Here is a 15432-nt window from a genome sequence, read left to right on the forward strand (position 1 = left end):
AAATCATAAAGATGATAGCTTTGAGGTTATGTTTTGATCCAAGCTTTCGATGTAGCTGACTCAACTTATACGGTGAACAACTTTTACAAATCATTTTGGTAGATATTTACTCCGAAAATGTGGTCTTATCGTAACTGTAATTTCTGAGGATGGATTTCTTATTAAGAATCTTCTAAAATGTTTGACGGGGAATCACTTTTTGCGACTTACAACCGTAATATTGATATCCATTGATGTTTCTACATCTTTTGAACAGTCAGCTGAAGTTGAAGCGCTAAGAAGTTCTTCGATAATGTCGTTTTAATGCCAACGGACGAGGTGTTTCACGAAATGCCCTTTTCCCGATCTTTCTGGCAATCTGTGAGTTTTTTTTACATTGTGTTAGTTACCACATTAAATAATTTTCCAAATAGATAAAACTTACATTGAAATGGACTTGAACGAAAACTTTATTTGGTGTTTTTATACTAGCGTTCGTACATTCTGGTACGTCATATGTTTTTAAAAGGATCTCAACCACTCTGTTTAAACTGTATTTACTTCTAACCTCACTTAAGTCTGTTTACTTACTTTTTACGTCACACTTAGTCATGTGACAACCGTGTGTGAATAAGAACGATATACTAAATATAGTTAAGGTATAGTGAAGCTTATAAGTGCATAAATATTTTTTTTATGGAAATGGAAAGTAAATAATTTCAAATTTTTGAGTTTGCACTCTCAGACATGTGAAAAGCAAGTACCAGAAGGTAAACCCTATTACACTCGAGTAGTTCGAGTGGTGCGGATATGGATTTTGAACTTCTGTAGTTTGTAATACTTGGTAGCTGATTAAACAAGTTTGTATTCAAGTTTGCGGTCAGCTCTTCTGTATTGAGTCGAACATCCTCAGGATATGCTTGGGAACCGAGCTCCAAATATGCGAGAAATTCTCAAAAGATGGACAGGATCATCATCAATCACAGAAATGAGATAAAATCGTGCTTTATGATTCATACTTTTCTTGTCCGGTGACCGTTCAACAATCCTTTCTTTCTCCTAATAAAATCCATGGAAATTTTAGAGAAAACACACATTTCTTTTGAGAAAGTATCAATTTTTGATCTGGCTACTAAACTTTAAAAATAATTTTTAATTGCAATGAGATCTGTCTTTTACTTTGACCTTAAAGTATTTCATTGTCGTGTTTGTAATCGTTTCTTGTCCTCAGTTATCAATTGTATTTTTAAACATAAGAGATTGGGAATATTGACTCTTAGATAAAAAAATATTTATAAATTATTGTTATTATTATTTACAGTATTGAAATTGCTGATTTTTGAGATAATTGGTTTGACCTATATTGCGAATAAGACACAAAGTTATTGAGATAAGTTAATTAAAATAAACATTTATACAAAACATCCCGAGACAGGGAGCCGCCGCCTCTTGAAGTCTATAACAGAGTCCCTGAGACTAGTGGAAAGTTGCCGTTAGTCTGAAATGCTTAAGATTAATCAAAAAAAAAACCAAATCCCTTCTTTTCTCCAGGTGGCAGCTGTGGCTACAAAATTAATCTGGTATAAACACGTCGATACTTCAATGATCAAACCTCCTCTTCCTGCGACTGGAAAGAGTTCAGCGCCCGTATCACAGGGTCCATGCGTACAGCCCTTGAAATCCTATTAGATCTTCCACCTCTAGATCCAACAATTGAAGCCACTAGTACAATTTATAAGATAAATAATCCCGAAGAACTATCGGCTGGACCAACTGTCCATGTAAAAACGCAGGTCGCTAGTGAATGTTCAACCATTTTGATGGACATTGATCAAACTGGGCTTGGAGGTAGTGGTAAAGGATAGTGGACTGATGACTCTTAGCTCCCCATACTACTAAACGAGCGCATTTGTATGCAGATTCCTTCAAGATGAGGAGGAGAAGGCTTCTGCAGAAAAAATCACGAAATAAGCGAAGTTTTCTCGCTTTGGGGCCATTCTACCGTCTTCTAAGACAAGATATTCGCTGTAATAGAATGTGGACATGCCATAGAAACATATATCTACAAAGCCGAGCTGCCATACAAGCCATAACGTTGTGCTTAAGGCTTGTGTTGGAGATAGTCATACAAATACTGGTGGTTGATGACTTCAAGATCCGGTTCGTTTGGATTTTGGTCACTCTGGCAACGACTAAAAAGACATCACTCGAGGTAAATCCACCAATGGGGTGAGAATCTATGATAACAAGGGCTTGGACAGATTGTTATTAGTAAACTACTGACTTGTAGTACACAGATTCCTTCAAGATGAGGAGAAGAAGGATTCTGCGGAAAAAATCACGGAATAGACGAAGTTTTTTCGCTTGGGGAACATTCTACAGTCTTCTAAGCCGAGGTATTCGCTGTTATCGAATGTGGACATGCCATAGAAACATGTATCTACAAAGCCGAGCTGCCATACAATCTATAACTGTGTGCTTAAGGCTTGTGGTGGAGATAGTCATACAAATACTGGTGATTTATGACTTCAAGATCCGGTTCGTTTGGATATTGGTCACTCTGGCAACAACTAAGCAGATTCGCTCAAGGTAAATCCACCAATGGGGTGAGAATCCATGCTGTATGTAGCCAAAACGTGTAGAACTCGACTGGTAACTGGACTTTTAACTGGACACCAGACGTCATCGATCAAGATCGAGTTAAGGAACTTATTCGATCCATGACAAAGCGATTGGAAGCTGTTGTTAATTTCAAACAAATGATTATTCGTTGTTCAAATTCCTTTTTGTTCGATATTTTTTCTTTAACAACAAAAAAATAGCCCAATAACAACATAGATCTCTGTTTATAAAGCTAACACTAATGGCATTGAGATGCTAGAATCAGAAAAAAAATTGAAGCTACAGATTTGAGACTTTTGATTGCGAGGATGTGATTAAAGTCGAGTTTTTTGCTCACAAGTGTAATTATATTTAAAATAAGGGTGGAATGATTAATAAAGGATATCATTTTAATGTAAAAAAGCGTGGGGTGTTTCAATATTTTATGTTAATAGTTGCTTTTAAAGTATAGTCATCAAATTATCTTAGAAAACACCTCACGTTTTTTTATACATATTAAAAATATATCTTTTATCAATCACTTTACCCTTATTTGGGGTATATTATTTCCTAATTTCTAGTTCGAACTGCAATCAAAGTGCGCTTTTTATTTATTTTTTTTAAATATCGTTAACCTTAATTGAAGCGATAAGAAACAACTGTCTAAATCAACAATTATTATCAATAAGACTTAATAAAATGGGTTGTCGAGGAAATTGATTAGTCATATTTTCACAATGTTCCGTAACGGAATATTAATTTTTCTTATTTTTCTCTTGATTGTGTGCTTTGACCAAGTGTCTACCTACAAGGCAAGTTCACAAACAATAACAAAAAATTCATAAAATGTAGAAACCGATTTCTATTGAATAGTTTTTTGTTTATGATAATTTTTCTTTCAAAGTTTATAACTAACATAGACAAATTTCAAATCGTCCCTTATTTAAAAGGATACTTCTAAATCACCCTGTATTTGAAACTGAATCGTTTTATTTGAAATTGTTTATTAGAATTTGCTAACTGATTTCGCAATTTTTTTTATAATATTCTTTGAAGTGCGACGATGGTTCTTACGGAGAGAAAAATTAAAAAAAATTGCTTGGAAAAGTCTGAAAACAACAATTCTCTATCTTCTATAATACAGAGTGAGTTTTATGCTCAATTATCTCGAAAACGGCTTGTACGATTTTTCTAAATTTTTGTGTACAACCATCTTGTAATACGGCCGATATTATGGTGGTATCTACTTTGTTGTCAGATCTTTCGTTTTTCCGGAAATATAATGAACTTTGTTATTTCAAATGGATCACCCTATATATTCTCTATACCTAAATATCTTCGGAGTTTACAGTAAAGTTACAACAAATATTTAATATTTAGATGGCTAGGATTGAATAAACTCGTTTAATTTGAATATTTTTTAATAATTTGTGTGCTGATACAAATCTCGTAACAAGGTTTAGTGTCAGTAAAGTTAGTAAAAAGTTTAACGAAAACTAAATAGAAAAATTATGAATTTTAGAAAACATGCAGTAAAGGCTCAAAATGTTGTCCATTTACTTCAATACAACAATTCATGCGATTTTTAAAACTTTGCAATACGTTTTGTGACATTTCTGACTGATCCATTCTTCTTATCTTTTAATTTCTGAATATCGGAAGGTTTTGATTTATAAACGATGTTTTTTAAGTGACCTTACAGGAAATAGTCTAAAGGATTCACGTCGGGTGATCGCGGGGGCTAATCGATAAAACCACGTCTTCCAATCCATCTTCTGGGAAACATATTATTTAGGTTATGCCTCACCACCTTATTGTAGCCAAATATTGTTGTTTGAGATTTTATTGTCTGAAAAGTTAATTCTAATATTGAAGTTTTTTTTTGAAAATACATACTGGATTTGGAAATATCCGAACCAACTCAAATATAATACTATTTTCCAATAAATCTAAATACGCCGGACCTTTTGAGGCAATTATTTTGTCGTTATTCCAGCCCATACATTCAGTTTTGCGAAATATTGAGTGTGGGATTAACGTATCTTACGAGGATCGTTACGTGATCAGTATCTACAATTATGCTGATTTACCTTACCATTAATACAAAACGTCGCTCGTCGCAAAACACAACATTACATTAAAAATTTGGATATTTGATTGAAACATTTTTCCATCATTACAAATTCTTCACGTCTATCAAGATCTTCAAAATTCATCTCCTGAACCAACGTTACCTTGTTTGGATGGAATTATCAAGTTCCATGGATATTCGTCTAGTACTCAAGTGTGGATCGTCTTCTAACATTTAAAGATTTTTTTACAGTTTTTCTGCGCCCTGATTTCGATAAATCTTTTACTGAACGAGTTTCGTTAAATTATTTCACTAATTTACTGACAGTAGATCTCGTTTTATGAGATTTTGGTTAGGATATGAATTATTAAGATATTAAACGTTTCTATAAATTAAAAAAAGTGTTTGATGGAGTTGGCACTGATAGAGGAGCTGCTCCATTGTAGGGCTAGGGTTACTCAGGTTGCGTGAGGTTGTCTTGGAGCTGATAGAAGAAAAAGCGAACGACCATTGTCCAGAAGAGAAAATCTCATCTCAATTTGGGAATATACGTTTTTTTGTTTCCTTTTTCGATTTTTTTAAATGGGGGGTAGCACGCCTGACATAACATTTTAGTTTAAACGAATGCAGTTTTCGGTTTGTCTTCGCTGAGACTATAAACAAATCCTAGGAGCAGTCATTGAGTGTTGGTGGGATTAATCTACACTTTCAAATGTGTGTATTCAAATTATAATGAAATTTGTGTGATTTCCTTGAATAATTATCGCAATTTTTATAGAAATACTGATGTTTATTCATTACAGATTCTGAGTATCATTCCGTTTGTTGCACCTAGTTTGACGTTCCTGAGTAATGAGCTGATGAAAGGTTTGTGCCAAGCTGGACACGATGTAACAGTATTAACAGTTAAAGAAGATACGTTTCCATCTAACTATAAGAATTGTAAACAAATCTTGATGAAAGACGCTGTTGAAAACCAATTAGGTACGAAATTTAAGTAGTAAACTTTGATTTTTCTTATCATCCGACATAAAAATAAAAAGAAATACTAGGAGCTTCAATAATTTAGTCACAAAGGCATCAATAACAAATTATTCCTAATTTTATTTGACCCATAAGATACATCCAATAAATAAAACAACTATAAATTATCATTTCATTACTTTAAATTTACATCGCAGACCATTAAACAATTAAACATTGAAAGTAGTACACTTTTATGTTTGTTTATTATTCCATAAATGTGTTTATGATTGTAGTTTAGTCCCAGTTATCCATTTGAGACGCAACGACGAGCTTTGATTTGTACTTTTTAGACAAAGACATCTTTTTACGTATACGAATTGTATTCGTTATCGTTAATTCGGATTTATAAGTGTTAAAAATGGTAAAACCAAGAAACTATCGGTTGAAACTCATACATTAATCTCAAGTTTTTACTACAACGAGAAAAAATATGCACCCTCCAGAAGTTTTGATGATAGACAACGTTCAGGGAAGCCTCGAAAAGAAGATTAGAAAAATCTGACACCAAATGTATTGGTGGGCTTAAGAAACTAAAAATTGGACGTATCAAGATTGGGTGAGAGTTTTATGGAGGAATAAGTCAAAGATTGAGGTTTCTGAGATTAAAAAAAGAGTGTTTGTTCGAAAGTTAGATGTGTATTCTTGACTATAAAACACAGTGGATGTTCAGTGATGGTTTGAGGATGTTTTGGTGGAAGGGCGACTAGAAACTTGGTGAAAACTGGAAAAAAATAAGAAAATGGGCTATAAAAATCTAAAAGGCAAATTTGATCCTTTAAATTTATCTTACAGTATGACAACGATCTCAAATATTCCTCAAAGAGTATTTGAAAGAATTCGTACAAGAAGAATATACCTGAAAGTAATAATCTGACTGTCAAAGTCTCCCGACCTCAATCCTATTGAGTTGTCTTGGACAAATTGGACAGAAAAGTCAGAAAGCAGTGTCCTAGTTCCACCTTACATCTTTGGAATATTCTGAATAACGAAATTATGACAGAAAGTACACTGGAATAATAAAAGCAAAAAGGAGTTACATCAATGGATCAAAAATTTACAATTACAGACTGTATTATTACTAAATTTTGCTTAGAAACATTATATAAATCCGCATTGTTTGGTTTTTAGTATCAAACGAACTATAACTGCTTCAATCGGACGATCAGTTTCAATAATATTCGCAGGGGACTCAAAATTGACAGTATTGACAGTTTGATTGTTGATTTGACAGTCGCACTAATCGAACATCCGTTGAGGTTATGTTTTAGGTTGTCACTTTAATAATAATCAACGCGTAGGTATCTTCAAAGTCATAGACTAAAGGAATTTCAAACAAATCTACATCGTGCGAATTTTTTTTTGATAATATTAATAACAAAAAGTTATATATACTGAGAATTTAATTGGACATACTTTATATTGGGAAGATATATTGTGGAAGATCTAACGATGGCAGTGGTCGCTCAATATGAAAAATTTCAGGCGTTTTGTATATAATAATACGAGGGTTGTACCATAGTTTTTACAAAAATTATTATTAATTTATACATGGTCCACGTTTTTGAAGATGGTGCTCCAGCATTTTTATTCCTAAGTCCAAGGGTACTCCGTTGATGAATCGTTCGACCTTTGATCAGATCTCATCGTCACTCCTGAAGCCTTTTCCACCCAAGTGTTCCTTTACCTTGAAGAAGAGGTAACGATCGCTTAAGTCCACCCAGTCATTCGTCGTCCTCTCCAGCGAGTCTGGTCAAATTGTCGTTATTGTTTCACTACTGAGAAGAATTTTCTTTCGTTTCATCTCCTTGTTGCCTACTACTCCTTCACATTGCTACTCCTTGCTACAACACAACCTATTTGGTCCAAGTAAACCATGAGAGGTTTCAGGAATATGCAGTGACCTTCCGATTTCTACGCAGCTCATTTTGGATATTCAAAAACGAAATCGGCGGTTTTCCACTTCGTACTTCATCGAGTCTGGATTGCTCACCGGATTTTGGTCAATGTTTCACAATTTATCTTTGAGTTTATCGTGGTAAACCAGAGCTTCGCTACTGACAAGAGTATTCTTTCGTTTCATCTCCTTGTTGCTTACTACCCCTTCGAGAATAAAACTTGCAAACACAGTCGAGGTGTTGCTATTTGTGTCCGACAATTAACATCAAAGGGATGCAGCGAGTACAAACCTTGCTACAACACAACCTATTTGGTCCAATTGTACCATGGGTGGTTTTAGGAGTATGTAGTGATCTTCCGGTTTTTACGCAACTCATTTTGGATCTTCTGGACAATCGAAAACGAAATCAGTGATTTTCCACTTCGTACTTCATCTTAAATTTCAGTGGGACTAATACCAAAGCCATGAATCATTAAATGGACAGAACCTCTTCACTTGGATAGTTTGTATACTATCCAGCTGGTTTATAAATAAACTAGCTAAATTAGAGCTTCAATGATTCAATATGCATATTTTTAGATACATACCAAGCGATTATCAAAGTGCGTAAGGCCGATAAGAAAACCCCAATCACGTCGTTTTGGAATTTTATCTTGTTTGCCGATACTGTGATGAAAGCGACCCTTAGCGATAGCGAAGTTCAGAAATTATTAAGATCCAACGAAACGTTCGACGTTGTTGTAGTACCTCAATTTGTTTTCGAAGCTTTGAAAGCGTTCGCTCCGTATTTCGACGCCCATCTGGTACTTCTAAACATAGGTCCGCCGATTTTTTGGATGAATCATTTTGTCGGAAATCCGACTCTACCTTCGATAAATCCGGAGATGTTTTTAGGATACACAAAACAAATGGATTTTTTCCAAAGGTGCCTCAATACTGTTCTCACTTTGGGAATATATCTAACCAGAAAATTATATTTGTATCCTTCTCAAGCTGAATTGGTTCATAAATATATATCGAGAGATATAGATTTGGAAAAAATTTCTTACAACGTTTCCCTGGTGTTGATGAACGCTCATCCTTCTGTTAATTCAGCGTCTACTTCGGTGCCTTGTATGGTAGATATCGCCGGATATCACGTGAAAACTTCGAAAAAATTACCGGAGGATTTGCAAAAGTTTATGGACGAAGCTCAATACGGTGTTATTTATTTTAGTTTAGGTTCCAATGTACATATTTCTGATTGGGATGTAGTAAAATATTTTGTTAAGGCATTTTCCAAGAGGAAAGAGCTAGTATTATGGAAATTTCACGCTACGAATTTATCTGGTTTATCTGATAATGTCAAAGTCGCGAAATGGTTCCCGCAGACGGATATTTTAGGTAAGAATTAAAAAAAATATATTTCAAAATACAGTGATTCATTTAGAAATGATATTTTTTTCTTTATTCATTGGCGACCTTTAGAATTTTTCCGGGGCTTACTAACTAATAATATTGTGTACTCTTATCATGGGAATTTGTATTATAGTCCGGTCAAATTAGACCAAAAAATAAGAGTGAAGCTATATAAAACTCCCATCAAGCTGAAAATCAGTAGAATCGTTTAAAATATCATTGATTATAAAATTTGAGTGTTCCCCGTGAATGTAAAAAATTTTATTCAAGATCAAAGGTCAAAAAAATGAGTTTTTCGCAATTTTCAGCAAAATGGTGAGTTTTATCATAAAAATACTCTAGACAAAAATTATAGATCATTAAATTATATACAAAAAACGTATCAATACTTTTTTTCCTACGAGTCACCGTTTCTGAGATATAATGATTCAAAAAGTTGTAAAAGTTATAATCCGGTCAATTTAGACATTCAAAATTACATTAATTTCCATCCAGCTGAAAATCAGTAAAATTGTTTAAAATACAATTGAAAATAAAATTTGAATGTTTTCCATCATTTCCGTGTATGGAAAAAATTTTATTCAAGGTCAAAGGTAAAAAAATGAATTTTCCGCGATTATCACCGAAACGGTAGATTTTATCATAAAAAACTTCAGACAAAAATTGTAGATCATTAAATTATCTACAAAAAACGTATCAATATTTTTTTTCCTACGAGTGACAGTTTCTGAGATATAATGATTCAAAAAGTTTTATTTCAGATTTAGTGTCGTATTTAATGGCTATAATGATTGTACGAGAAATACCAAAGCTGCAGAACAACACCGTCAAAATTTAGCAGCATCTTCGTCAATTGATAATTTCTCACAAATATCCACAACAAGTCTCGGTTCATTTCAATTTTGTAAGAAAAATTTACTGCTGAAAATGGTGAAACTATTAAATACGTCAACTTCTACAACTTTATGAATCATTATATCTCAGAAACAGTGGTTTATAGAAAAAAAGTATACATACCTTTTTTGTAGATAATTTTATGATCTACAATTTTTGTCTGAATTATTTTTATGATAAAACTTACCGCTGTGCTGATAATCGCGAAAAACTCATTTTTTTGACCTTTGAACTTGAATAAAATTTTTTCCATACACGGAAATGATGGGAAACATTCAAATTTTATTTTCAATTATATTTCAAACAATTTTACTGATTTTCAGCTGGATGGGAATTAATGTAATTTCGAATGTATAAATTGACCGGATTATAACTTTATAGCTTTTTGAATCAATATATCTCAGAAACTGTGGCTCGTAGGAAAAAAAGTATTGATACGTTTTTTGTAGATAATTTTATGATCTACAATTTTTGTCTGAAGTATTTTTATGATAAAACTTACCGCTGTGCTGATAATCGCGAAAAACTCATTTTTTTGACCTTTGAACTTGAATAAAATTTTTTCCATACACGGAAATGATGGGAAACATTCAAATTTTATTTTCAATTATATTTCAAACAATTTTACTGATTTTCAGCTGGATGGGAATTAATGTAATTTCGAATGTATAAATTGACCGGATTATAACTTTATAGCTTTTTGAATCAATATATCTCAGAAACTGTGGCTCGTAGGAAAAAAAGTATTGATACGTTTTTTGTAGATAATTTTATGATCTACAATTTTTGTCTGAAGTATTTTTATGATAAAACTTACCGCTGTGCTGATAATCGCGAAAAACTCATTTTTTTGACCTTTGAACTTGAATAAAATTTTTTCCATACACGGAAATGATGAGGAACATTCAAATTTTATTTTCAATTATATTTCAAACAATTTTACTGATTTTCAGCTGGATGGGAATTAATGTAATTTCGAATGTATAAATTGACCGGATTATAACTTTATAGCTTTTTGAATCAATATATCTCAGAAACTGTGACTCGTAGGAAAAAAAGTATTGATACGTTTTTTGTAGATAATTTAATGATCTATAATTTTTGTCTAGAGTATTTTTATCATAAAACTCACCATTTTGCTGAAAATTGCGAAAAACTCATTTTTTTGACCTTTGATCTTGAATAAAATTTTTTCCATACACGGAAATGATGAGGAACATTCAAATTTTATGTTCAATTGTATTTTAAACAATTTTACTGATTTTCATCTTGATGGGAATTAATGTAATTTTGAATGTCTAAATTGACCGGATTATAACTTTTACAACTATTTGAATCATTATATCTCAGAAACGGTGACTCGTAGGAAAAAAAGTATTGATACGTTTTTTGTAGATAATTTAATGATCTATAATTTTTGTCTAGAGTATTTTTATGATAAAACTCACCATTTTGCTGAAAATTGCGAAAAACTCATTTTTTTGACCTTTGATCTTGAATAAAATTTTTTCCATACACGGAAATGATGAGGAACATTCAAATTTTATGTTCAATTGTATTTTAAACAATTTTACTGATTTTCAGCTTGATGGGAATTTATGTAACTTCGAATGTCTAAATAGACCGGATTATCATAAAAAACAATCTATATACTTATTTTCAGCCCATCCAAATACAAAATTATTCATAACTCACGGTGGATTTTTGAGTACTATTGAAACAATTCATCACGGATTACCAACCGTAGCCATACCAATATCTGGAGATCAAATTTTGAATACTAGATTTACTGCAGATATGGGATTCACAAAAATTATCGAATTTCCAACAATCACTGAAGATAAAATTACGGAAGCGCTAGAAGAGGTACTTGGAAACCAAATGTAAGTACGACCATACCAAATAGCACCAAAAGATATGGAATGACGCATGTTCAATTTCCAAAAGTACAGAAATCAATTTTGGTAATGGTTGATTTTAATACGATGTTTTGTATTTACCAAATTCATTGATTCACATATTTACGATTTGACAGCAATTTTTTAATTACAATTGGATTTTCCATTTCAGTTTAACAACTTGAGTGGTTTCGAAAATTTAGTATCTTTTGCGTTGTTAAGCTGCGTACTGATCTGAGCACTTGTACTTGTACGAACGTTGATATCGTTAACTTGCTCAAACTGAGCACAATATCTTTGTACGCGCTAGAGATGCTAAAAAGTGTTTGAAATTGCACTGTGGCGGTGCTAATAAAGCACGTTCGGAATTTAAAATTATGTGTTTGTGAACTAATTCCGAACGTATTCGGAATACGTTCATTGTATACGGCGCGTGCGCATTTGTTATACGTGTCATTCGTCACCTAACCTCTAATATATATTTTTGCATAACTACAGTTTTTTGGGAACACTTCTCCTATGGTTTAAGTCATACTTTACAAGCAGAAGTCAGCTTGTGAGGGTTGATACAACGATGTCTTCTTGCAATCCAATAGAATGTGGAGTGCCCCAAGGTTCAGTACTAGACTCTGAATTCACGGCACTCCATATCTAGTAACCTAATCACCATTAAATCATGGTGCTATTCTAATTTTCGATGTCCCAACGTTTCTAAAACCAAAGTTTTATCATATAAAAATGTATTTACTGTCTTTTTTAACAATTTGAGGGCTGATGACAAATTTTCCTGTGGGTATGCGTTTCCACTAACGCACTTCGTGGTTTATCGACTTTTCTCGAAACATCTTAGAGTGTATCCTTTAACAAACATGTTCAGACTGAGCGCGAAAGCCATTAGATGTTTCGAGAAAAAGCGACAAACCACTCCAAGCAGCATTCGTTTGCGCGAATGTTTAGATCAGTACGGATCTTTAAGACTCGGAACTACTACTGTAATATTTTGTTTCATACATAATTGTTTTAGAACTTTCGATCATAACAAAATAAAATTGAGATAATTATGGTCTACGACAAACAGAATTGTATTATTTTGTAGATACGCGGAGAATGCCAAAATGAGATCGAAAATATTCCACGACAGACCTATGAAGCCATTGGATACAGCGATTTATTGGATAGAATATGTGGCAAGACACAATGGAGCGAAACATCTGAGAGTAAATTATTTAGAACTGAATTGGATCCAGTTTTATTTGCTGGACGTATACGGATTCTTCGGTTGTATCATTTTCGTTTTAATTTTGGTTATAAAAAATCTTATGTATCGTTTAATCAAATATATTTTCAAAATTGGTTATCCCAACAAATCGAAAAAACAATAAAAACGTGAAAATTAAGGATTATTTGTCTTAGGAGAACCGAAAAATGTTGTTTGTCAATTCGAAGTAGTGTCAAAGATACGTCCCGCGGGCCAAAAATATTTTTGTTGGATGTTAAACTTTCAATATATTTACCACGACTTTATCGGTTATCTGACATAAATATTTGATTTTATGAACGTTTAGGGCACAAAAACAAACCTTAAGCTGGCTTACTGCGAAATGATTTTTGGCGCGACTCAAGACTTAACTTCACTTTAATTTTTCATTACCAAAGAGGTTTCTGTTCATGAACTCACGTGATTTTGCAGTTTAAAGGAATAATTTATTTGAAAAATTTTCACATCAAAAACCCATAAATGATAAAAATTGACACGAGATTTTGCAATTTAACCATCGATTTGCAATCTGTTTTTAAAGCTTGTCTCAAAAATAACAATAATAAAAAAAATAATAGAGCGAGATTCCTTCCTTATAAACTTGTAAAAGACACTAGACCCGACGTATCAATAAAGAGGAGTAGAGTTGAGGTTAAGGGATGAAAAAAGTATCACTTCCAAACTCACATCGCTGCCACCCTAGGCCCCGTTCGATGCGTCGCCCTTTTTAATAAAATAAATTTAAATAACTTTTACCTAATTTTTTTATTTCAAAACTAGCTTTCTCTGTGGACTTCGTACTGCCTCAAGTTTTTATTATTATTTACGATTAATTATGTTGCTTATTTACACAAAACATGATTTTCTATATATACTTAATATTTATAAGGCTTCAATTTGATTTGACAGACACATACAGTTATGATACAGTCTGTTAATAAATTTAAAGCTTTCCATGCGCGATACAGGGAAACTCCAAGTCCATTCCGCAAACTTCCAACGACATGCCTTGGGATTTATTTATAGTCATCGCAATATCCAGACGTACCGGATATTGTAAACGTTTAAAGGTGAATTCGGTATACGCAGGATCAAGACATCATCTCCTTTGTATTTTCCCTTTATGATTGTTTCATCATCTTTTCTAGTTGGGTGTCAAATGTCAAATATTATGGTTGCGTTCAGAACTTTAAATTGTGACTAAACTTAAGATACATCAATCTACAAATAGTTGGTTGTCAAATGTCAAATATTATGGTTGCGTTCAGAAAATTCATTTGCTACAAAACTCAAGATTCATCAATATACAAATAGTTGGTTGTCAAATTTCAATTATTATGGTTGCGTTCAGAAAATTAATTTGTTACAAAACTCAAGATTCACCAATCTACAAATAGTTGGTTGTCAAATGTCAATTATTATGGTTGCGTTCAAAAAATTAATTTGTTACAAAACTCAAGATTCACCAATCTACAAATAGTTGGTTGTCAAATGTCAAATATAATTGTTGCGTTCAGAAAATTAATTTGTTACAAAACTCAAGATTCACCAATCTACAAATAGTTGGTTGTCAAATGTCAAATATAATTGTTGCGTTCAGAAAATTAATTTGTTACAAAACTCAAGATTCACCAATCTACAAATAGTTGGTTGTCAAATGTCAATTATTATGGTTGCGTTCAGAAAATTAATTTGTTACAAAACTCAAGATTCACCAATCTACAAATAGTTGATTGTCAAATGTCAAATATAATTGTTGCGTTCAGAAAATTAATTTGTTACAAAACTCAAGATTCACCAATCTACAAATAGTTGGTTGTCAAATGTCAATTATTATGGCTGCGTTCAGAAAATTAATTTGTTACAAAACTCAAGATTCATCAATATACAAATAGTTGGTTGTCAAATGTCAATTATTATGGTTGCGTTCAGAAAATTAATTTTTTACAAAACTCAAGATTCATCAATAGACAAATAGTTGGTTGTCAAATGTCAATTATTATGGTTGAGTTCAGAAAATTAATTTGTTACAAAACTCAAGATTCACCAATCTACAAATAGTTGGTTGTCAAATGTCAATTATTATGGTTGCGTTCAAAAAATTAATTTGTTACAAAACTCAAGATTCACCAATCTACAAATAGTTGGTTGTCAAATGTCAATTATTATGGTTGCGTTCAAAAAATTAATTTGTTACAAAACTCAAGATTCACCAATCTACAAATAGTTGGTTGTCAAATGTCAATTATTATGGTTGCGTTCAGAAAATTAATTTGTTACAAAACTCAAGATTCACCAATCTACAAATAGTTGGTTGTCAAATGTCAATTATTATGGTTGCGTTCAGAAAATTAATTTGTTACAAAACTCAAGATTCACCAATCTACAAATAGTTGGTTGTCAAATGTCA

General features: G+C 32.5%; 1 protein-coding gene across 1 annotated transcript; it reads left to right on the forward strand.

The window, feature by feature from the left end:
- The first annotated feature begins 3308 nt into the window (after positions 1-3308).
- On the forward strand, positions 3309-13161 carry LOC130445504 (UDP-glycosyltransferase UGT5-like). The gene is made up of 5 exons (XM_056781159.1): positions 3309-3392; positions 5455-5635; positions 8154-8957; positions 11530-11749; positions 12861-13161. Exons 1-5 carry the CDS (start codon positions 3318-3320, stop codon positions 13144-13146), a joined length of 1566 nt encoding a protein of 521 aa, XP_056637137.1. The 5' UTR covers positions 3309-3317; the 3' UTR covers positions 13147-13161.
- The last annotated feature ends 2271 nt before the right edge of the window (positions 13162-15432 follow it).

The sequence above is a fragment of the Diorhabda sublineata genome, chromosome 1, assembly GCF_026230105.1.
Source record: "Diorhabda sublineata isolate icDioSubl1.1 chromosome 1, icDioSubl1.1, whole genome shotgun sequence".
NCBI lineage: Eukaryota > Metazoa > Arthropoda > Insecta > Coleoptera > Chrysomelidae > Diorhabda > Diorhabda sublineata.

What these genes read in the sequence shown, in the direction of transcription:
- LOC130445504 (XM_056781159.1), top strand. Translation starts at nt 3,318, where the DNA reads ATGTTCCGTAACGGAATATTAATTTTTCTTATTTTTCTCTTGATTGTG. An exon ending in CCCGCAGACGGATATTTTAG is followed by an intron (nt 8,958 to 11,529) that starts GTAAGAATTAAA and finishes ACTTATTTTCAG; the next exon opens with CCCATCCAAATACAAAATTA. An exon ending in GAGGTACTTGGAAACCAAAT is followed by an intron (nt 11,750 to 12,860) that starts GTAAGTACGACC and finishes ATTATTTTGTAG; the next exon opens with ATACGCGGAGAATGCCAAAA.